The sequence below is a fragment of the Polyodon spathula genome, chromosome 9, assembly GCF_017654505.1.
Source record: "Polyodon spathula isolate WHYD16114869_AA chromosome 9, ASM1765450v1, whole genome shotgun sequence".
Lineage (NCBI taxonomy): Eukaryota > Metazoa > Chordata > Actinopteri > Acipenseriformes > Polyodontidae > Polyodon > Polyodon spathula.
The window spans coordinates 15,158,879-15,183,869 of record NC_054542.1 but is presented as its reverse complement, the minus strand read 5'-3'; the positions used below and the strand labels follow the sequence as shown (position 1 = coordinate 15,183,869).

The 24,991-nt window shown below is 40.0% G+C and overlaps 1 protein-coding gene across 3 annotated transcripts in view; it reads left to right on the top strand.

Moving 5' to 3' along the window:
- Window positions 1-1,198: 1,198 nt before the first annotated feature.
- Window positions 1,199-24,991, top strand: part of LOC121320425 (arfaptin-2-like) — a 66,424-nt gene continuing 42,631 nt past the window's right edge. For all 3 annotated transcript variants that reach the window (XM_041258750.1, XM_041258751.1, XM_041258749.1), the window contains exons 1-2: window positions 1,199-1,375; window positions 14,987-15,094. In XM_041258750.1, coding sequence (XP_041114684.1) covers window positions 14,993-15,094 — 102 coding nt within the window. In that variant the 5' untranslated portion in view covers window positions 1,199-1,375; window positions 14,987-14,992. The remainder of the gene's footprint in view (window positions 1,376-14,986; window positions 15,095-24,991) is intronic.

Sequence of the window (24,991 nt, the reverse complement as noted above, 5' to 3'; positions counted from 1 at the left end):
TAAATAAAAAAAAAAAACACAGAAGTGAAAAGAAAAAAATAATTGTCTTAAACAATCTGATTATTTATATAATTCTCTTAAATGGATGTTTTAGAAATTATTTGTAAATCTAATAAAAACTGTATTTGTAGCCTAATGACCTTGACTCTCATCTGAAACAAACAAAACAAAAAAACATGTCCTGTCATAGAGAACTTTTTAAACCAGGCAACAAACACTCTCTATAGCAACGGTTCTCAAACGAAGTGGTACTGGGACCTCACTGCCCCGTGTTACTGCAGAATAGTTAGTATTGATAAGCAAAACATGCATTACAAGGCAATAACAAAACTAATACAGCAATTGCTTAATTTTACAGCCAACATTATGTACATTTAAAAAAAAAAAAAAAAAACATTACTTACACATGGGAGGGGAGCTTGCATTGATGAACACAAATGCTTCAATTGGGAATATGATAAGAAGTTTACAAAAACAATAATCATTTCAGGGGTAAGTATTTTTTTTTTATAAAACAAAATTATTAATCTCTATTAATAGTGCACAATGTATCAAACTGTGTGACTGATATCTATATTAAGACTACAAGATTGATATATCAAGGATGTGGGATCAGTAATATCTGACTATATTATCTCCAGAGTGTTCTGAACTTATGTATAAGCTTAAAATTAAGGCTTTATTTGGTACTGGGTGTGCACGCCACATTTGCACATTGGGTAGTTACACATTGCATGTTTGTCACGTGTTGGTCATTTTGTTATTGTATGATAATATATATATATATATATATATATATATATATATATATATTATATATATATATATCATATATATATATATATATATATATGAAATAATCACAATAAATATTCCAGTGAAATCTGAAATGGCTCTGGCACCAGTAAAACTTAAGTAAAAAGCTTGCTTAAATTGTACAACATGTATGCAATTAAACAGCGTGTCCTTCAAATTTACAATGATGCTCTATCTGCAAACACGTAACATGCTTAAAAAAGAAATACAAACGTTTGAGTTAATATTTTCAAGGGTCTCAAGGTCACTCAAATCAAACAGTTCCCATGATAGTGGGTCAAAGAAACAATGACAAAGTGAGCTTAGTTTACTTGCTCGGCGCGGGGGAGGCGGAGTAAATGGAATTTTGTCTGTGGGTGCCGTCAGTTCCGCTCTGCGTCTCCAGGAAGGGGCTGAGCACAAGAAGCTGGAGGCGGAGAGGGGGGTTTGTAGATAATAATGTACTGAAAGACGAACAATATTATTTAGAAACATATGCTGTTATTTTTTGCAGTTATAATACAAAATATCAACCATTAGATAGGGGAAGCTGCAGATCGACATACAGAGAGAACACACGGTACGGTTGTTGTTATTTTTGCAAACTGTAACAGTTAAGTGCAGTGCTGATACTGATTTTGTATCAATATGGAATTAAATAATAATAATAAATTAATATTGTGGTCGGTTTAGTAGATGCATTTCAGAATGTCAGACCGCGTTAGATCAGGAGAGGTGGTGTGGATTAATTAAAAATGTTCATTAGCTATGCGTTGCTTATACTGTATATAATGATTTACATGGCTGTTCTTGTATCAGCTGTTGTATATGGTCAATTTAAATAACTTCTTATGTATGCTATTACAGGCTACATGATAAGCATCACTGTCCTTCTCATTCAGCAATGCATATTTATTCGTGGTGTTTTGCACCTGCTACCTCACCAAGTCACTACGGAATTGTTAGACTTGCAGCAACACCACTAAAGGATTGTGATCCGTACATTTTTGACCTCAAGGTGTTTTCCTAGTTTAATTTTGCATCGTTATTTACCTGATCCTACTGTGCGTATATCATAAATAATTTATTTTGGAAAATTATGTGAAATACTATGTGTGTGAATGTGATTTCACACTATGTGGTATTTAACTCCAAATCACTTTTTTGTTGTGTGGAAATACAGTTATGGTAATCTAAAGAGGCTTGTGTTCCAATTTACAGATATTTCTGTGTCATGGTTTTTTTTTTTTTTTTTTTTTAAACATATTTCTTCTTCGACAGTTCCAACATTCTTGAAAACGTAATACAGAAGTTCAAGTTGTGCCATTGTAACTGGCATTTGTTATTTAAAGGGTTTATTCTAAGGGTTTTGTAGTGTGGGTTTCATTAAGGCCCTACAGCAGGTACGTTTTGGCCAGAGCTGCTGCTGGTAGAAGCGATATCTACTCCGGGAAACAACGGGCCTTGACAATTTTGATTCGGCAGAACATCGATGATATATTTTCAGTTAAGTCGTTTCTTTCGTGTGCTAGTATTAAATGTTTTGCAGAAAAGACTTTCACATATTTTGTCACGGGCAATCAATGGAATCACATCCGTGAACTAGTACTATACAGTGGCTTTGTTATCTTGGTGCTCCTTGACCCTGAAATCCCCTCTCACCGGGAGTTCCTAGTTTGAGACCTCTGCGATGTGGAGCCCAATTATGATGACGTGGCGTTTGGTTTTTTTGCAAGTTGTGTCCAGTCCTAGAATTCTCTTACCTAGATGGCTCTGTCAACACACTGTTTTTTAAAGTGTCTCTTCAGGTTAAGCCCTTTTAATATACGGTGTTGTTATTAAATGATACTTCATTGGTACGGTAACATGGTGCCACTTTACTGCAGTGTAGGGAACATGATGTGTAAGTGTTTATATTCTTCTTTTTTCTGAACCAGGCCATCGCTCCTAAATTATGGGTGGTCATGGGTCTTTGCTATGTATTTGTCGGTGCTGCATTTATGAGTTTCAAAGAGAGAAGTCTGTTGCAACAGCCTTTACGTTGTTTAAAGCTTGAATATGTGTTGAATATATGCATACATTGTATTGAATTTAAAATAATAATAAAAAACACCTTTAAATAAATAATGGATCCCAGTATTAGGTATTAAACCCCCTTTTTATTATCTTCAATACTATTTTAACAGCATCCCTTATCAATGTTTAGTACTACTTTTAATTATCATTAAGCTGACGTTTTCTTAGCTTAATGCTTACTGCTGATTGGCAATGTACAAATCACCCAAACCAAATGGTAAAACCATCAAATACTATTCAAATGTGTGCTTGAAAAAAAGAAAAAAAATGCAGTACAGTATTTTCATTTGTTCTCTTCAGAGAAATTTAGCTATTTGTCCATCAACCTATTCTGCTGCCCAGCTGGATTTTGTTGGAGCATTTAATAGCTCTGGGGAATCAATCACCCTGGATTGTCGACCAACAGTTTTTAGAGGTAATCCAGTCATCATTACAGATATCTTAGTTGGTACCAATCGGCACTAACAATAAGTGTACACTGAATATCTGTAGACAGAATGTTGTGATTTAAATTATTTGATAAAATATGTATTTGAGTTCTAATTAAATGTAAGATATTTATATTCAAAATAAGAATATTTTATAAATGACTTCCCGTTCGAGTTCACACTTTTCATTAATTGTAATCCAGTGTTTTATTTTGTTTTGAATTGCCTCGTGTGTAATCCAGCATTGTAAATCCTTATCATATATGTATTTTAAATATATAGAACTGAATCAGTAAGTTGCGGGAGTAACCAAGACAGAAATGCGGACCTAGTTGCGCTGGGGCGTAAAATTGCTATTAAAATGTTTCCTTGGATAAAGGTAGCAGCCAAGTGAATACATAATAATAGCGTCATTGTTTACACATTTATAGTTACCCATTCTAGTATCCAACAATAGAGCAATACTATGCACTTAAATTAACGAGTCAGTAGCAGGATTCAAAAAAATATAACATATAGGCCTACGTTCCCATGTGTTGTATAATGTTTAAATAACATACCTGTAATTTTTCTTTTCATTGTTAACATCCTGACAACTTTACACTTCTAACTTTAAAGTCTGTTTCAAAGCTCTTACAAAATGTCCGGTCTAGTGCACTGGTTTTTGAGATCTGCCCTCTAAATCGCTGCAGGAATAGCGGTAAAATGGGTCGTTATTGCTGTGTTACCTGTTTGACAATGTGGACAATAATCGTTATGCTATTCATGCACAGAGCAGACATTCTGAAAAGAGCTTTGAAAAAGACTCTAAAGTTAAACATTTAAAAAGTTGTCAAGATGTTCACAGGTGAGAATCACTCAGAAAACACTGATTTTGTGTTTTGTTTTAATTACAAGCTCATCAAAATTATTTCTTGTAACTGTTGTTACAAAACCTGTACAAACAACGGTGACAGACTGTATAAAGTTCACAGTTCTTGAAATTACTCTTTCAGGAAAAAAAACAAAAAAACGATGTGCTGTTTTCAAGCATACTACACATTCTAACCCATTTTGTGGAAGCACACGCTTTACTAGTTAAAAAGCACAACTACGTAGTGAGAATGTATTATACCAAAATAAAAACGAAATCGATGCACTTCAAGATTGTGTTTTGTTCACTATTGTGTTATATCTCCTAATCGTTTCATAACGCAGGGAGCTGCTTTTTTGGTGTAAGAATTTGAGCAAACCTAATAATTATCTGCCTATTGTATGTTCATTTTTTAGCGTTGGTGTTTTGGGATTACAAAAACAGCAACGGTCATTGAAATCAGGGCCGTAGCCAGCCATGAGAAATCACAGAGGCACTTATGTATAAGTTACAGTGTCTATCGAGGTGTAGCAGGGCAGTAGGAAAGCCCTGCTATTTAAAATTATTTATTTGTTTTAGAACAGGGTTCCCCCCTCCGTCCCTGTCTTATTTTGTGTATGTTTTTGGAAGCCCCTTCCACAATAAAAACTTGTGCAGAAGATGGCCATCTCGACAAGTAATTATGTGATTAATTTATTGCTAATGGGAGATGGTCACCTGTATAAATACCTGCAGCTCTCTGCTCTCTGCTCTCTGCTCTCGAGAGCGAGCGGAGATCTTTAACAGAATCGTAAAGGATCAATGAAGATGAGTGCCCAGCCTGACCTTAGTGTTTATTTATTTTTTTGTGCTCTGGGAGCAAGTGTTCTTTTCTTTAAATATTTTATTTATTTTTGTGTTGAAATAAAACGGTGTGCACCGCGTCTTTTTAACTGCAGCTACCCACCTTTGTTCTTCCGCCTTCTGACTTGACGTCATCTTAACGTCATTTCCTGCCACACGGGGCAAGCCCCCAAACTCCTGCCTAAAATGACGTAATAGTCACAACTTGGCTGGGTTGCACCAGCTATGCGTACATTCTTACATCGCTTAGTTATAGCATAAGTCTTGACTAACTTTGTTTACATAAGTCTTGACTAATGTTTTTTTTTTTTTTTTTATTATTAGGCAGCTAGTTATTTTCAGTTTCTGTAATAAATTGCTTTTCCTTTTCATTAATACATATTAGGCGGTTGCCAAAATCTCAAAGGACGATGGTTTTTTGGCTGTATTTGACTCTTCCTAGAACAATATACAAAAAAAATATTTTTTGCAGTAGCGTCTTAGAATATGTGTAATTATTTTCAGAACACTGGGGAACATTAAAAAGTACCGTATTCCTTCTAATTTAAGACATAGCCCAAATTTTATTTAAAAAATAAAACATCACATAAATATGCATTTACAAAAATACAACCTCAGTTATGCCTATGGAGGCAGTTTGCGGCTGTCTGCTATCACACAGAGCATTACAGTATGTGCTGCTTCTCATTTCCAGTCGTGATTTTTCTCCCAATTTGTAAGGAGGTCTGATCAGCATTTCTGATCTGCCCAAGCTGCTACTGTTTGTTACAAACGCTGAAATTGTAAAAGCCTCTCTTTTGAATTCCTCAGGAAGCTAATGACGTTTCTTTGAAAATGGCTGCCGGTATGTGTGGCAAAGTAGCTGGTGGAGGGGAATAGGTGTAGCGGTGATGCGATGCAGGAATGACAGGCAGACAACTATAGCCAGTGGAAAAGTGCTTTTATTTGTAATCCAGGTCTGGTGACCATCAAATAATAAATCCCCGACTATGCACAACAATGTGTAAAGTGCGGGGATAACAAAACTGGGCACAGTCCCGAACAAAAACAAACACGTGGTCACCAGTCCTGGGTGCGTGCAGACGTGCAGGTGCTTGGTGTGCACAGGTTTGTGCTCTGTGCAGTGGTGCTCCGGATAGGGCTCTTCTTTCGACAGCTCCGGAGGTGTGCGTTAACTGTCTAATAGTGTGACAAAAAGACAGACAATGACTCACAGACAAAAATAAACACACAACACGTAAATCCTTTCCACTGAGAGCTCCTCTCTCAATCATTTTCTCTCCCGCTGTTTAACCCAAACGAAGGAAAAGATCAGCGTTACCCTGGCCCCTATATGTAATCCCGCATGATATCTAGGTAAACGTTTGCAGCTGCCTTATTACTTGCAGCTGCCTCTCGTTTACCTTTCAAATCAATACGGTCTTACAAGAGAGTCGCGCTTCTTTCCAGGCTGACCCACTTCCCTGACCCGGAAACGAACTGTCAGGCCAGCCCTTCCAGATACTTCTTCTCTCGTTCTTTAGCGCCCTCACAGGTCGGGAGGAAGATTCATCACCAGAACTCATCTTTCCGTCACATATCCCACCGCTCAGAGTGGAGCCGAAGGAACACTCGGCTAAATCTACCTTCCCCATTACTCCCACCTCCTGGGAAAAATAATCCGCATTTTGGTGGTCTTTCCCCACACGGTGTACCATGTGGTACATGAAGGGCTGCAATGCCAGATACCACCGAGTTATCCGGGCATTGCTGTCCTTCATTGTGCTTAACCACTTGAGTGGGGCGTGGTCTGTGACCAGATCAAATGAGTGTCCCAGCAGGTAGTATCGTAAAGAGTGAGTAGCCCATTTAATGGCTAAACACTCTTTTTCGACTACAGAGTAGTTACATTCCCTAGGTAACATTTTTTTACTGAGGTATAATATCGGGTGTTCTACTCCAGCTACTTTCTGGGACAAGACTGCACCCAAACCTACATCCGATGCGTCGGTGTGGAGGATGAATCTCTTGGTGAAATCTGGTGTGATAAGAGTGGGGGCCTGGCAAAGTGTACGCTTAATAGTATCAAATGCCCCCTGACACTCAGCTGACCATTTAATTAAATTTGGAGCACTCTTTTTGGTGAGGTCGACTAACGGGTTAACCACTGTGGCGTACTCGGGGATGAAGCGGCGGTAATAACCGGCTAAGCCCAGTAGTGACCTCACCTGAGTCTTGGTTTTGGGGATCGCTGCATCAACCAAAGCCTGGATTTTGGTGACCACAGGTCTCACCCTTCCATTCCCCATTAAAAATCCCAAATTTTGAGTCTCTGTTTTGGCAAACGCACATTTCCTCAAGTTAGCTGTCAGCCAGGCTGCCCTTACAGACTGAAGAACGGCTGCAACCCTAGCCAAATGCTCTCGCCAGGTGGAGCTGTATATCACCACGTCATCAATATGCGCTGCTGCATATTCATGATGTGGGCATAAAACCTGGTCCATCAGTCTCTGAAAGGCAGCGGGCGCACCATGTAGCCCAGATGGCATGGTTTTAAAGTGAAACAGCCCTTCTGGTGTTGAAAATGCGGTTTTCTCTCTGGAGCTGCGGGTTAAAGGGATTTGCCAGTATCCCTTCGTCAGGTCCAGAGTGGAAATAAACCTCGCTTTTCCCAGTCTGTCTAAAAGTTCGTCGACCCGAGGCATGGGATATGCATCGAACTTAGCAATAGCGTTCACCTTTCTGAAATCCACGCAGAAGCGGTTGGTGCCGTCTTTCTTAGCCACTGTGACGATCGGACTGCACCACTCGCTCCTGGAAGGTTCAATCACCCCCAAGCTCGAGCATATCCCATACCTCTTTGCGAACGCCACTTCGTCGACTTTCGGGGATCCGGTACGGTCTCTCTCGCACTGTGACACCTGGTGGAGAGATAATGTCATATTCAACTAAGTTTGTTCTGCCGGGCATGTCAGAAAAAACATAGCTGAACTCCTCAATAAGCTTACGTAGCTCTCTTTGCTGATCTGGAAGCAATTGTTCCCCCATAGAAATCGCTCTTGTGCTCGGGGTCTTTGGAGAGGGACTTAAATCATCCTCCATATTGCCTGGGGCTATAAATAAGACCTCCCTTGCCTGCCAGGGCTTTAACAAATTGACATTTAGCACACAGTTTCGATTCTGATGAGGGAAGTAGCAGCATTACCTTGTCCCCTCGTCGAAAGGTTCGAATTCGTGCATTTTTGTTGTAATGCTGCTGTTGTTGGTGCTGAGCCGATCTGAGGTTGTCTTGGGCCAAACGACTGACCAAATCCAGACGATCTCGTAGTAGGAGCACATACTTCACTACATTTTTAGACAAGCCTTTGTGCTCCTCCCACCCCTCCCTCAGCAGTTCGAGAATGCCGCAAGGCTGCCGGCCGTACAGGAGTTCAAAGGGGGAGAACCCTGTTGAACTCTGCGGCACTTCTCTCACCGCAAAAAGGAGGTAGGGAAGAAGCGATGCCCAATGTTTCTGCTCCTGTGTTACGAATCGCCTCAGCATCGACTTTAAAGTCTGATTAAAGCGTTCAACCAAATTGTCCGATTGTGGATGATAAACGGACGTCCTGATGGGACGTATTTTCAGTATTTTGTACACCTGCTGTAACGTATTGGACAAGAAATTGGTTCCGTGTTCAGTCAAAATCTCCTTGGGGATCCCTACTCTAGCCATAATCTGCGCTAACTCGGTGGCTATTGCAGCTGCACTAGTGGACCTCAATGGAACTGCCTCTGGGTATCGCGTTGCGTAATCCACCACTACTAATATATGCGTATACCCAGAGTCAGAAGGTAGCAAAGGGCCCATTATGTCCATTGCAATACGCTCGAAGGGAGTGGAAATAACCGTCAGTGGGACCAAAGGGGCGGGACGCACTCGACCCGGCGCTACTCGCTGGCAGTCTGGACATGTGGCTACATATTTCGACACATCAGTATGAAGACCGAGCCAATATTCGTTCGCTCATCTTCTCGGCTCCGAGGTGCCCCGCAAAAGGGATATCATGCGCCAGCCTCATGACCTCGGTCCGACAAGACGGGGGAACCAACAATTGTGTTACAGGCTGTCCTGTGCCCGCGGCTAGATTTACTCTATACAGTAATTGCCCCTTTATACTGAAATGTGGATATACTAGCGCCCCAGCGCCATCAACATCCTTACCTTCAATGGACCGGACCTGCCCCCAAGCGTGCACCAGTGACGGGTCGTTCTGTTGGCCCCACCCTAGGTCCGCGCTTGAGTACCACGGGTCCGGTACATTGAGAGGGGCTGGAATAACCTCTGCCCTAGTCGGTCCAGTAACCTCGCCCTCTCGGTCGCACTGCGTTCCCACTCCCTTTGACTGGCGTTTGTTACCATTACAGCACTCTCCCACCAGACCCCAGCCTTGTCTCAAAGACGCTCCCTCCCATTTCGTGGTCCGTCTCTCTTTATTTGTTTTTCTAGGATGGAAAAGAGGGGAAAACATTTCAGGGTGAAAAGGAAACACATCACCAATCCGTTCCTTTTTTTTTTTTTCTGCCACGTTTACGTGTGTGGCTGAGACTGCCATTATTTGCATTAATTCTTTGAATTTTGGCCAGTCTCGGCCCAGAATAACTGGGTGCGGCAACCTTTCCGCCACCCCGACTACAAGGTGACGTTTTATCAGTCCTACCAATAAATATACTTTTAGGGTGGGGTATGCCGCCGTGTCTCCATGGATACAGGAGATGGCCACCTGACCTTGTGGCCACCACGACACACCGCCCAAGTGAGCTGTCCTAATCAAGGTTTGCTCACACCCTGTGTCCACTAACGCGTGGGTTTTCACATTCCCTAAAACCACGTCAATCAGACAGGGCCCCTCCCAACCGTTTTCCCCCTGCTTACCCGTTCCAGGTGTCCAGTTGCACGCAGCCACGTCACACTCCATGGCAGCGGGGCATGACCTGGCCCTATGTCCTGGCTGGTTACACCTAAAACAGAGTTGGGGGACAGAGGGGGCATAGGTCAGATATCTGTCCCGCTGCTGGTAGGGCAACGGGGCAGGGGCAACACTTCTACCCCAGCTGGGGGCCAACCTTGGTCTCCAAGGGGGGAAGGCAAGGGGGCCCAATGGGGTCGGTGCTCTAGGAGGTCTGGGTCCCGGGAGCGAGTGGGGTGGTGGTGTTGGAGGAGAGGGAGGGAGAGGTCGGCTGCTCCGAAGTGCAGGGGCGGACAGGATTCTGACCCGGGCAGAAGTCAGGGAGTCCTCGAAGTCTTCCGCCAGTTTGACAGCCTCCTCCAGGGTGTCGGGGTTGTGGCGCCGTATCCACGCCTGGGTTTTGGCGCCGACCACATGGCAGAACTGCTCTATTACAATGGCTTCCCCCATCTGCTGGGCGGTCTTCTTCCCGGGGTCAGCCAATGCACCATGTGGTCGCACAACTGCTCTGCAACCACCCTGGGGCGTGTCTCCGGGGCTGTCCGGTACTCCCTAAACCGCGCCCGGTGGGTCTCTGTAGTGATATTCAGGTGGCGGAGGATAGCCTGCTTGACCAGGTCGTACTTGGTGGCGTGATGGTCGCTCATAGCTTGGTAGGCTGCCTGAGCCCCCCCGATCAGGCAGGGTCCCAACTGCCTGGCCCAGAACTCCCGCGGCCAAGCCCCCACGGTAGCCAACCGCTCGAACGCCACCAAATACGCCTCCGGGTCATCCTCCGCCGACATCTTCATCGCCCGTGCCTTCGTGGGCGACATCAACGGTGTTGTGGTAGGGGTCGTCGCTGCAGCAACGGCCAGCCCTACCCGTTCAATGAGCGCCGTGTAGCACTCCTCCCTCCTTCTCTCCTCTGCGTCGCGTCTGCTCTCCAGCGCCTGCAGCAGCTCCGCCAGCGCGTTGCGGTCCATAGTCCCGTGTTCTGAAATGGCTGGTGGAGGGGAATAGGTGTAGTGGTGATGCGATGCAGGAGTGACAGGCAGACAACGATATCCAGTGGAAAAGTGCTTTTATTTGTAATCCAGGTCTGGTGACCGTCAAATAATAAATCCCCGACTATACACAACAATGAAAACAACGGTACTTCATGACGATAGTGCAGTGGTGCTCCGGACAGTGCTGTTGTTCAGAAAGTTCTTCCCAACACTGTTACAGAAGTTCCCACAAATGTGTTGCAATTGAAGGTTGCTTTGTTTTCACCCTTCTGTCCAGTTCATCCCAAACCAGCTCGATAGGGTTTAAGTCTGGAGACTGTGCTGGCTATTCCATGATTTGAAGCCTACCATCATCTTTTCTTCTAAGGTAGTTCTGACATAGCCTGGAGGTATGTTTTGGGTCATTATCTTGCTGTAGGATGAACCCCTGACCAACTAGGTGTACACCAGAGGGTATTGCATGGCGCTGCAAAATGCTGTGGTAGCCGTTTTGGTTCAGGGTGCCACTCACTCTGTACAGGTCGCCGACTCTGGATCCAGCAAAAGAGCCCCAGACCATCACGCTTCCTCCTCCATGTTTGTGGTGTTACTCACTAAGGAACCATCCTTTTGCCTACTCGACGGCGTACAAAAACCCTGCGTGATGAACTGAAGAGTTCATAAGACCTTCTTCCAGTCTTCAGTAGTCCACTGGCGGTGCTTCATGGCGCAGGCAAGCCTCTTTTTCTTATTTTGTCATCTTAGCAATGGCTTTCTTACTGTCAAACCTGTAGCTCGAAGTCTTCTCTTCACAGTTGAAACTGAGACTTGCTTACTTCGACCAGTGTTAAGCTGTGCTTGAAGCTGTTGTCCTGTGAGCCGCCTATCACGCAAGCTGTTGACTGTCATTATTATTATGATAGCAATATACTACTTCCTACAGTAAAATACTGTCCAAATAATGCTTAAGAAGGTGTAGTAACAGTCTGTTCCAACAATGCTTTTATACAGACAGAGGGTTTGTAAGTAATCAACAGAAGTTTGGACACCTGTAGGAATTGTTAGCATAAACTTTCAAGGCTTAATTTACTTCCATTGCTGCAGAACAGCTGTAAGTTGTTAACCCATTACTTGTTCCCTGAAAAAGGCCTTTTTGTATAACTCTGAAATGTAATAACACACAGATCAATGTGAAGTATCCAGGTGATTAGTAACAAAAGCAAGAAAAGTGTCAACATTGTTGGAAAACATGGATTGAGAATTGATTAGCAGTTTGCTACGCATGTGGACTGGCAGAGCTATACTGGTGTTCTTTTTCTGAAAAGAGACTAATATTGCAGATAGCAGACTGTTTGGTTCAAATTGCATGTACTGCTTACAATTGATAGAGACATTGCGTCTACAAGTTTCTTGCCCAGCATTGACTGCAAGCTAACGAGATAACAGTGCTGTGGACCAGAAGGGGCCAGGCTCTAAAGACTTCAGAGAGATCAAAAGAGATAATCCCACTGGCATCAAAGGGGGTCGCAAGGAGATAACAAAAGGCAGATGTATGGACCTTTTGTCTCCAGGAGTGTGAAGAATGCACTGAGTTCAGAGGTTGTTACACTAGACTACACACACAGACACACACACATTAACACTCACACAATAAATTCAATTACCTTGACCATTGGTTAAGTGTCAGAGAAAGGGGAGGTGGACCATCTATACAGAAGGGTATTTAATGTCATGCAAACATTGTAATGTTGAGTATTGTTTGTCCTGTACCTGGGACCAGACTCCCTGCATATTTCAATAAACCTGGCAACTGATTGAAGAAAAAGGACGCTGTGCATTTTCTTGAATCTACTTACTCACCATCTATTTTTTGTAAGTTACTTCATTATGATTTAAATGCTACTTTAAAGTAAACAAATAAATAAAGAAATAAATCACAAATATAATTTTTGTTTTTACTCTGTTTGACATCATCTGATTTGCATCATCAGCTGGAAAAAAAAGCACACATTTGTTAGTCCTATTACACATGTACACTGTATAATAGCTTTTGAAAAGACTTATTTCAGTAAAGATAAATTAATCAAACACACCAGCTATATCCACTATATCCACATATTCTCCCTCATTGCTGTGTCTTTGTAATTTTTGTGTCCTTTATTATACAGCTGTGGGTATTGTGATACTGCAAGAATTAGCTTTTCTTCCATCATTGTTTACTGAAGGCACTCAAGGGAAATGGTTCCGCATTGGTCAGTTCTGTGGCTGCTGCGTGACAAAATTGCAAAAATTCCTATTTTTTTCGTGTCGCTTCAGTGTTAACGTCTTGTATCAAATACGTTTTTTGTGGGTTTTTTTTGTTGTGGTGCGGTATGTCGTACGAAACATTTGCATGTTCCATCGTATCCGGTGTGTAGAGGCCTTAAGTCTGTGATTTAATCCTTTTATTGTTCTAAGTGTGAAAAATACTGTTTGAAGCTCGGTACATCAGTTCTGATAAAAATCAGCATTTGTTTAGAGGTTGTTCAAACTAGCCATATGTTTAGTTGGGTTTCCACCAGACTAATCTAAGTAAATTCTTCCAGAAAGTGTCATTTTCTTCAAAGAATGGGTCTGGAGTCTGGGGGGGTTGTGAAGACTACAAACCCAGACTGCAGTTTAGAAATTGAGTTACAGACGAAATATATTAAAGGAAAAATAACTATATTAATAATTATACAAGGCACTTAAGTTTCAACAGTGAAGACTGAAAAGAAAATACTCAGTGCAGCAAAGACAACAGCACTCGAAACGGCAGACTGATTAAATGTATAATGTATACTATTTTTTCCCTCAAGGCACAGAACTTAATTATTTGTCATGAGACAGTATTTCTGTTACAGTGCTTAGTGCTAAAAGATACTCAAATATAATTCTGTACTTTAAGGAAATGTCTTCTCTGATAGCTCTTAATATTGACGCCTTTGCTGTGAAAGCAACTTGACGGTGTCGGAATACGTCGGAGGCTGATGCTATGACGAGACGGATCTTTGCTGTACAGAGATTTTATACTCGCACACAAGTAACCTCTATGAAAAAAAACTCTTTTTCCTGGCTTTTATTTACATCCTTGAATACTGATTGCACTCAAGTGTAGTGGCCTTACCATAGAGAAATATGTATTATTGTAACAGGCTACAATTAAGTTGCATACTATGGAGAACTTTGCCTACATTTTTGGGAGCTGGTGTCGGGCCTGAGTTCTAGCTTTAGTTTTTTGCTGACATAAATCTAGGTGGCATTTCAGATTCAAAGTGTTTCCTCATCTGAAACTATTTTAAAATGCTGCCACACATCTCGTCACTTAAGTTAACATGTTGATTAAACAAATAATAATTACAATTTTGAAAAAAAGGTGAAACTTGGTTTTGACATTCCTTAGCACAAGTTATACAAATATCAGAATATGGGGATATGTGTCACTCTTATCCAGTTGTGATGGAATTTGGTAACCAAATTTCTGACCTTGTGTTATTAACCATTTGCGGTCCTATGTCAGACCAGGTCCGATATTATGATTTTCCTTTCCAGTCCGATGTCGGACCCTGTAATAGTAATAGAATAATGACTTGCATTATTGAGGAGTTTGGTGATAAAACAAGTGATCAGGAGAGAATTTATCAGTAGGCATGTCTATGAAGAGGTATGTGAAAAATACAGCGAACGAGGGGTGGGGCTTGGCTGGAGATGCAGTACTGATGTCCTTTTGCCATGTAGTGCCTTTTAAACCTGTTTTACTCTGGGGTTCGGGGGAGGGAAATATTTAAAACAGCACGTGTGAAAATAAATTGGACCTGACGCGCCTGACAAGCGCTGAATAAATGGACCGTTAAGGATGTCAGATCTGGGCATATATTAAGTAACATGTTTGTCATTCCATTGTTTGTAGGCCCTATATCACAAGAAGCACAATCTACTTTTTGTATCCTTGAATTCTTAAAATTGATAGTGTGCAATAAAAGTCTAAAATAAATTGACACATACTTTTTGTTATTTTTCATTGACATTCTTAATTCTACTTTGTGTCAAAGTTCCTACTTTTTTCTGTGTCTGCAGACCCACATGATGACGGATGGCATAATGAGTAAGGCAGCTACTATGGAGATCCCTATAAACAGCAATGGAGACATGGGGACCCTACCTGAGGATGACAGTCTGGAACAGGTGTGTGTCAGAGCATATTTTGTATTGTAGCTTGTCTGGTACACGTACCCTAAAATGTCATAACTTATTTGTTAAAGGGAAATATGAAATCTCAACACAGTCTGCATGTCTTAGGTTCTTTGTATTTTGTAAAATAAGAACATAAGAAAGTTTACAAACGAGAGGAGGCCATTCGGCCCATCTTGCTCGTATGGTTGTTAATAGCTTATTGATCCCAGAATCTCATCAAGCAGCTTCTTGAAGGATCCCAGGGTGTCAGCTTCAACAACATTACTGGGGAGTTGGTTCCAGATCCTCACGATTCTCTGTGTAAAAAAATGTTTCCTGTTTTCTGTTCTGAGAGAAAACAGAAACATTGCTGAGGGGGCTAAAACCAATTCCAAAAAGTTTTTCCAATATTATAACAGCAAGAGAACATTCAAAGAGGAGGTTAAATGTCTAAGAGATACAAATGGCAAAATCATAGCTGAAGAAAAAAAAAAAAAAAAAATAGCAAATATATTAAATGATTACTTTTCACAAGATTTTACAAAGGAGGATACTGACAACATGCCCCAAATGTCAACCTGTTCCTATCCAGTTTTAAATAACTTTAGCATAACTGAGGCAGAAGTGTTAAAGGGACTAGGAGCTCTTAAAATAAACAAATCCCCTGGGCTGGATGAGATCCTCCCAATAGTACTCAAAGAAATGAAAGAAGTTATTTACAAACCTTTAACCAAGATCATGCAACAGTGTCTTGACACAGGGGTTGTACCGACAGACTGGAGTATTGCAAACGTAATACCGATTCAAAAAAAGGGAATCAAAACTGAACCAGGTAACTACAGACAAATAAGCCTGACTTCTATTATATGGAAATTTATGGAAACTATAATAAGATCCAAAATGGAAAATTACCTATATGGTAACAGGGTCCTGGGAGACAGTCAACATGGTTTTAGGAAAGGGAGATCGTGTCTAACTAACCTGCTCGATTTTTTTGAGGATGCAACATCGATAATGGATAATTGCAAAGCATATGACATGGTTTATTTAGATTTCCAGAAAGCTTTTGACAAAGCCCCACATAAAAGATTAATTCTCAAACTGAACGCAGTAGGGATTCTAGGAAATGCATGCATATGGATTAGGGAGTGGTTAACATGTAAGAAACAAAGTACTGATTAGAGGAGAAACCTCAAAATGGAGCGAGGTAACCAGTGGAGTACCACAGGGATCAGGATTAGGTCCTCTGCTATTGCTAATCTACATTAATGATTTAGATTCTGGTACAGTAAGCAAACTTGTTAAATTTGCAGACAGCACAAACTTTGCTTTTGTGACCAGGACAGTGATATTTCCAAATATCACAATTTCCAATGGGAAAACCTATGAATCCAAATTAACATGTATTTATACTAAAGTAATACAAAAATGACTACAAAAGATTTAGAAGTGAGTAGTTTTTCGAGATTTACGATTTATGCTGTATTTACATTTTTGTATTACTTTAGTATAAATACATGTTAATTTGGATTCATATGTTGTTTTTTTCTGACTTTATGTGAACGAAAAGACACACATTTGCCCGTTTTCCCATAGGAAGTAGTGATATTTTGAAATATCACTGTACTAGTCACAAAAGCAAAGTTTGTGGGGAATAATAGCCATTTTCTATACTTTTGAGGCATAAGCAATTAGGAAATAACACTTACTACCCAGGAACAAAAATTGTGTTACATAGTGTTATGTTTCAACCTACATATTGAATTGATGATCATTAGCACCTGTTTGGTATAATTGTTTAATCATACACCTGACTATATGCCTACAAAATCCCTGACTTTGTGCAAGTGTACCTAGAAGAACTGATGCTGTTTTGAAGGCAAAGGGTGGTCACACCAAATATGGATTTGATTTAGATTTTTCTTCTGTTCACTCACTTTGCTATTAGTTAATTGATAAATATAATCTATTAAAATGTCTATTTTTGAAAGCATTTTTACTTTACAGCATTTTTTCACACCTGCCTAAAACTTTTGCACAGTACTGTGTATGTGTGTGTGTATATATATATATATATATATATATATATATATATATATATATATATATATATATATATATATATATATATATATATATATATCATATATATACACACACACACACAGCTCTGGAAAAAATTAAGAGACCACTACAAAATTATTAGTTTCTCTGGTTTTACTATTTATAGGTATGTGTTTGGGTTAACTGAACATTTTTGTTTTATTCTATAAACTACTGACAACATTTCTCCCAAATTCCAAATAAAAATATTGTCATTTAGAGCATTTATTGCAGAAAATGACAACTGGTCAAAATAACAAAAAAGATGCAGTGTTGTCAGACCTCGAATAATGCAAAGAAAATAAGTTCAGATTCATTTTTAAACAACACAATACTAATGCTTAAACTTATGAAGAGTTCAGAAATCAATATTTGGTGGAATAACCCTGATTTTCAAGCACAGGTTTCATGCGTCTTGGCATGCTCTCAACCAGTCTTTCACATTGATGTTGGGTGACTTTATGCCACTCCTGGCGCAAAAATTCAAGCAGCTCGGCTTTGTTTGATGGCTTGTGACCGTCCGTCTTCCTCTTGATCACATTCCAGAGGTTTTCAGTGGGGTTCAGGTCTGGAGATTGGGCTGGCCATGACAGGGTCTTGATCTGGTGGTCCTCCATCCACACCTTGATTGACCTGGCTGTGTGGCATGGAACATTGTCCTGCTGGAAAAACCAATCCTCAGAGTTGGGGAACATTGTCAGAGCAGAAGAAAGCAAGTTTTCTTCCAGGACAACCTTGTACTTGGCTTGATTCATGCCAAAGCTGCCCGATTCCAGCCTTTTTGAAGCACCCCCAGATCATCACCGATCTTCCACCACATTTCACAGTGGGTGCGAGACACTGTGGCTTGTAGGCCTCTCCAGGTCTCCGTCTAACCATTAGACGACCAGGTGTTGGGCAAAGCTGAAAATTGGACTCATCTGGGGGTGCTTCAGCAAGGCTGGAATCGGGCAGATTTGTCTTTGTGAAGGATGCATGAATCAAGCCAAGTACAAGGTTGTCCTAGAAGAAAACTTGCTTCCTTCTGCTCTGACAATGTTCCCCAACTGTGAGGACTGGTTTTTCCAGCAGGACAATGTTCCATGCCACACAGCCAGGTCAATCAAGGTGTGGATGGAGGATCACCAGATCAAGACCCTGTCATGGCCAGCCCAATCTCCAGACCTGAACCCCACTGAAAACCTCTGGAATGTGATCAAGAGGAAGATGGACGACGCATGAAAGCTGTGCTTGAAAATCAGGGTTATTCCATCAAATATTGATTTCTGAACTCTTCATAAGTTTAAGCATTAGTATTGTGTTGTTTAAAAATGAATCTGAACTTATTTTCTTTGCATTATTCGAGGTCTGACAACACTGCATCTTTTTTGTTATTTTGACCAGTTGTCATTTTCTGCAAATAAATGCTCTAAATGACAATATTTTTATTTGGAATTTGGGAGAAATGTTGTCAGGAGTTTATAGAATAAAACAAAAATGTTAATTTTACCCAAACACATACCTATAAATAGTAAAACCAGAGAAACTGATAATTTTGTAGTGGTCTCTTAATTTTTTCCAGAGCTGTGTATATGTATATATATATATATATATATATATATATATATATATATATATATATATATATAATATATATTTTTTTTTTTCTGTAGTTAATCGCGATTTTTGAATGTGCTCAAATTTGGCCCTAAATAAACAATTTTCCATTTAAAAAGGAGTGCATTATGTTAAAGGCATACTGTGTTTTATTGTAAGGGGAAAGAAACACAAAATAATCTGTATTAGAAATTTTTATAGCTTTTATTTTAGAACCAATGTTCACTGTAATTTACAGCTTTTCATGCCCCCAATGTTAAAGTAGGCCTTCTTCCTCTGAGCGATGTTTTTGAAGTTAGAACACACGTGTGCTTTGCTACATCCATGAAATGCTCAGCGCATGTTTCAGCATAGTGCCTCTTCTGTTTTCATGACGGTCAAAGCGTGTGAATGCAGTTTCCAATTGTCGTCGATGTAACCCAAGGAAGTTGTGCTTACTCATCGATGTCCAGTGGTCTCCAGTGAGGGCAACAGCCTGTGTATTTTTCAACTCCTCCACTTTCTTAGCCCTCTCGTTTTCGTACACCTCATGTATCCTCGTAACGATGGTGGCTCTCGATTGTAATTCATATGTTGACTCGTTTGATACAGTCCGAATGGTGTCCCTGAGGCCGTCATCTTCCACAACTCTAATTGGCCTGCAAGCTGCAGCTATCCACTTCGCTATTGCGTTTGTTAGCTTGTTGCTCTTTGACTTGTCCATTTGCCTCCTGCACGCAAACTCTAAAAGAGTAGGCTGCTGCTATCCTGCTTTGCTAGCCCTCTCACTACTGCTGCCGGCGTCAACTCTGTGTTTTGCTTGTAAATGATACTTCAGACTCGATTGTACTTTGGTGATACACAAATTCACGCTTACAGTAGCTGCAAATAACTTTGCTTTTATCCAAAGACCCATCTGTAAGGGTTTTGTAATAAAACTGGCCGTTTAAAAGCCCTTTAGCAGCCTTCTCCATCGTTCACGCTTGCTTTGTCAGCAAAGCTATATCTACATTCAAGCATTCGGCTGACAAACAAGCGCGAGAGCGTGGAGTTGTATTTGAACTATGGATGGTTCTAGGGCTCAAAAAAGAAAATGCGTTAATTGCGACAAAAAATTAACGACGTTAAGCATTTTAAATTAATCACACGTGTTAACATGAATTTCAAACAAAGACACAAATAAAGTAATCTTTTTTTTTTATTATGTAGCTCAGGGGTCTCCAATCCTGGTCCTGGAGAGTTACTGGGGCTTCTGGTTTTCGTTTCAACCAATCTTTGTTATCTAATTGAACCAATTATTGTCTTAATTAGTCAAGATTAACAGCTGTTCCAGATCTTTAGCTGTTGATGATGTAAGAGACCTAGAAAACCTGCTGGTTAGGGGCTCTGCCAGGCTTGGAGACCTCTGATTGTATGATATGCAATTTCTCAATGTAGTGTTTGAGGTAGTGTATGGGATTTAACTCTATAGTGTATGGGATTTCACAATGTAGTGTATGAGGTTTCACTCTATAGTGTATGGGATTTCACAATGTAGTGTATGAGGTTTCACTCTATAGTGTATGGGATTTCACAATGTAGTGTATGAGGCTTCACTCTATAGTGTATGGGATTTCACAATGTAGTGTATGAGGCTTCACTCTATAGTGTATGAGGTTTCAGTATTCAGCGTATGAGATTTCAGTATGTAGTGTATGAGGCTTCACTCTAGTGTATGGGATTTCACAGTCTAGCGTATGAGGTTTCAGTATACAGGGTTCTCGCCAGCGCTGTTGAGTGTAACTGGCCGTTACATTGTTACCTGGAAAAATGACGCTGTAATCAGGCCTCTACGCTGTGTTTTCAGTTTGCGTAATGGCCAAAAAATAATAATAATCCTGTGAAACATTGCTGATTATTCCTTTATATGAGAAATTGGCAATGGGTTGGCTGTGACAGCATCTTCTTTAGTTTAGTGCGTGTAATGTGTGAGACATGGCAACGAGACTGAACTTCACTGAACTCCATATTAGCACTTTCCCAACTGTTGATGGATGAGAGATCCTGGGTGCGCCCCTGATACACAGCTCAACCAACACAGTTGCAGATCTTTATTACTATTATACCATAACTACTTATACTTAGTTAGCCACTGTGGTTAAAGTAACTTAACATTTTTTAGCCACACTGGAAAAACTTTAGCCACTTAACAGTACTGTAAACAGGTTATACACATACTGTTTCAACAAGGCAAAAAGACATGTGTTTTATATATTTAAATGGCAGACCCTACCATTTACAATTCATATACATGTAATATTTAAATTGCACTACAACTCTGATTCCCATTTAATAAATGCCAAACCTGGTCCCACGTGAAAAAATGTCATTATAAATTTCCTAAATTCTGAATAGGGAATAAGCAAAATTGTGCCAGAAGACGGTGCTGTTAGTGTATGTTAATATGAATGCCCCCCTTGACCAGCCGCAGCTCTAGTTACAAAAAAGTTATACTAATGTGATTAATAATATTAGTAGGATTGTAAAAAGATTGTTTGAAAAAACTTTTTTTTTTTTACCGTGTTCTTTCACCTGAGACTACTAACAGTAATACTACACTGATTCTGACATTAAAACTCAATAAATCCTTTTTAAAATAATAAATATGTTTATTATTTTATTAAATTATTCCTCCTTTTGAATCCACTATGTTACTGTTTCCAAAAATATTTCAACACATCAAAGTTGTGATCTTGAAGCTGAGTGTTTCTGGCTTGCCGTCTGTGAAAATGTTCTTTCGGGACCAGAGGGTATGTTTGAAACCATGACTGCGTCACCTTCCCATTACGTGATCAAGTTAAAGAGCTTTCATTGGGCAAAAATGAAATCAAATTAAACTGTCTATTGATTTATCTACCAGCACGTGTTGAAAGTGCTGGCAATCTACACAAGTACATTTTTCAAAGCCTTCGCCACTGTGGCGAATTATGGAACAACAGTGACAAATGGGTTTTCCACTTATTCTTGCAAGCACACGTGTGATCAAGTGTAAGTTACATCTTTTAATGGTGCAACAACCATATATGCATAGACTATATACTATATATATATATATATATATATATATATATATATATATATATATATATATATATATATATATATATATATATATATATATAAGAGCTAAACAAAGCAATTTAAATGCTATACATAGAACAGAAGAAATTCTGTTCTGAATCAGCAAAATTGTCATGTAAAAGCTTATGTATTTTAACAAGGGACAACTTAATTTAGATAGATAGATACAAAGTTGTTTTCGTTTGAGGTGTTAGTGTACTAGTGTCATTACAAAACGCTAATCTTATAAATATAAGGTTAGTAAGTTATTCAGAGCCATGTTGACGTACACTTAATACTTAATTCGAGACACGTTAAAGAGGCACGAGAATTATAATTTGTGCAATTTGGACGTGCACTTTATTATGTTTATACCCTGTAAGTGAATCTTGTGAGCAAATATCATTTGGGTATAACCCCTATGAGTGCACATATCTACCATATGATGTTATGGGGTTGTAATTGTTCAATACCCCAACATTAACACGTCACCATCAACATATAACACAGAAATACAAACAGGGGTGGGGCAACATTGCCACAAAATGTACATCCATGAGTGGTGAAAACAATATGTCTGTTTTGATAGGTATTGATATTTATGTAGATACAAAACAACAATGTTATGAGTGGTTAAAAAGGTACATATGCATGTCAGTGCTAAAGGGTAGTGTACTAACACATTTAGGTATTATGAAGTTAGGCCAGTGTAAGGCATTTGTAAAGCATTCGATCTCTTGATAAAAGGTCATGTCCATATCCTTTGCAATTCTTGGCCGTGGTTTGACTGTGAGTGCATCATTTGTATGCGTCCATTTTCCAGTAGCACCCACAGCAATAAGAGACACATAGTGTCCTGAAATAACACCCTGTCCTTGGTGTATGATAATGGAAGCTAATTGATCATTCCTGTTGTCCACAGTAATTTTGCTCTTCTGAACAGCAGTAAACTTGGCATTGTGTTGCTTTGGAGCAGTCCTGTCTGGTTTGGACTGCAATCATTCTTCCTGCTGACTGAATAAGACCACGTTTCAGGAGAAGTTTTGCATTGCCTACAACCTACATTGCTACCAAGAATCGTTGCCCATTTGTCATTTCTATAAATTAGTTCTTCCAATCACATGGAATCTGTACCAGCAGGTACATGTAGAGGGTAAACATGCAACACCTGTCGGTTTGATGGACAGCAGTTACATCTACTACATAGAATGTCATGACTTCTTGTGACTGAAACCATGACAGGTACTTCACTACAAATTTCAGACAATTTGGTGAGAAACTCTGCAACATCTTGCTGCTCACCTCTATTGAAGGGTTCTCATAAGAAGTGCAAATATCCCCAGTAGTTAGAGATGCAGTGGAAGGCAAGTGTTCATAGTTGTGAACAAAGCTCCTGATAGCCTCTTGTTGACTGTGTTTTAATGAATCCTTCAGAGGCTGCAAGTGAAGAAGGCACTGCAATGTTGCATTTGCATAGCATAAGGTGAAATTGGGGTTGCTCAAACCTCTGAATGGGTGTGTGACTGCAAGTGTTCTCTTAGAAGATTGAGGCTTTTGCTGTTCTTGAACATTAGTGATGGCTCGGTGAATGAAATGCACTCGATCTTTTACCTTGTGTCCCTTGTGCATGTTGGTCTCCTTCAAGCTTATCAGCTTAGGGCAATAAATCCCCTGAGCCTATTGTACTCTGCAACTGCAGTTTGAGGTGCCTTAATGTAGGTGGGGTCAAAAAGTTGATAAGGTGGACAACACTTAAGGATGTAACTCTGGAAAGTGCAACAAAACTTGGTCCATAGGAGGAAATGGAGTTATCAAGATCCATCCTAACTGTTTTTAGAGTCTTACCCTAGCATTTGTGAATGGTGATTAAATGAGCACCAATGACTGTTAGAGAGCAGTTCCCAATGTAGACTCGGTCCATGATTTCAAACGTTGAGCATAAATGTTCAAAGGTATGGGTGACTCCATTGTTAAATGAGATGGTTATGGTTTTAACCGATCTTGTGTTTTCCAGATAGTAGGAAACAGCTTTAAGCTTCCCTATTACTCCATTGATGAGACCAGTGGCAATGTCAGTGTTCTTGCGACGCATCAGTTTGCAGCCTATTTTGACTTGTATGGTAGTTTCCAGTCCGGCTGTATGACTGCAGTCAGCCTCGTAGGCATTCATTTTTTTCAGCACATTTCTCTGGAAGTTACAAGGGCAGTCCACAGTCCATAAGATGAATGTCCTCTCCAGGCATACGATCAAGCATGGCAGTCTGGATCTGGTTACAGGCATCTACAGTAGGCATGACGCAGGTTGAGCCCTCGGGATGAAATAGCTAGGTGGCTATTTTTTTAAATTAGCAGTGGGAGAAAAACCACTTCAGCAAATACAGTAGAATCTACCAGAACTGACGGACGCTGTATCTAGTATAGATACTAATGAGAGCAAAACCAATCCAAAAGAAAAATAAGGAAAACTCAGATCTTTTCAACAAAGCTGAGAGTCTTTGTATATAAGTTGATTTTATATTTTTAAATGCTGCAATAACAGTTCTGTTTGTGAAGCATCCACGCTATAATTTGACAGAACAGGTGATTTATTTGCACTGTGCAGGACCTTATTTTCTCCCATTGGTGCTTGAGCCCTGCAGCACTCACGGAATCGCTGCCTGTGCACCTATTATCAGTGATTAAAGGCTGGTTTTCAAGCAAACTGATTATCGCTTACCAATACTGTATTGGTATAAGAAAAGTGTGTTTTTAAAAAAGTAATTTTAGCTTTCAATCACTTAAAATGTACTGAAGATAATGTAAACAACACAAGCTACAGACAGGGAGTCCCAAGCTTTAAACGTGTTACTGTTTATAAATAAGAACTCCACTTTAATATGACTACTGTGTTATTATGTTTTAAGTAACATACTAGGATAGTGTTCCTTATGTTAATTGTTTGTTTATTAGTTCTAAAATGTTTAGTAATATGTGACCTATTGTTTGACCTCGTTAGTACAACCGGCCCCCTTTGCTAAAATCTTCAGTCAGGGTCGTAACTAAGTATAAATCTCCACATTTTTGTAAAATGACTTTACACTTATTTCTAAAGATGCAACGCGTTTCAATAAATTCAGTCGATTTAACTTCACA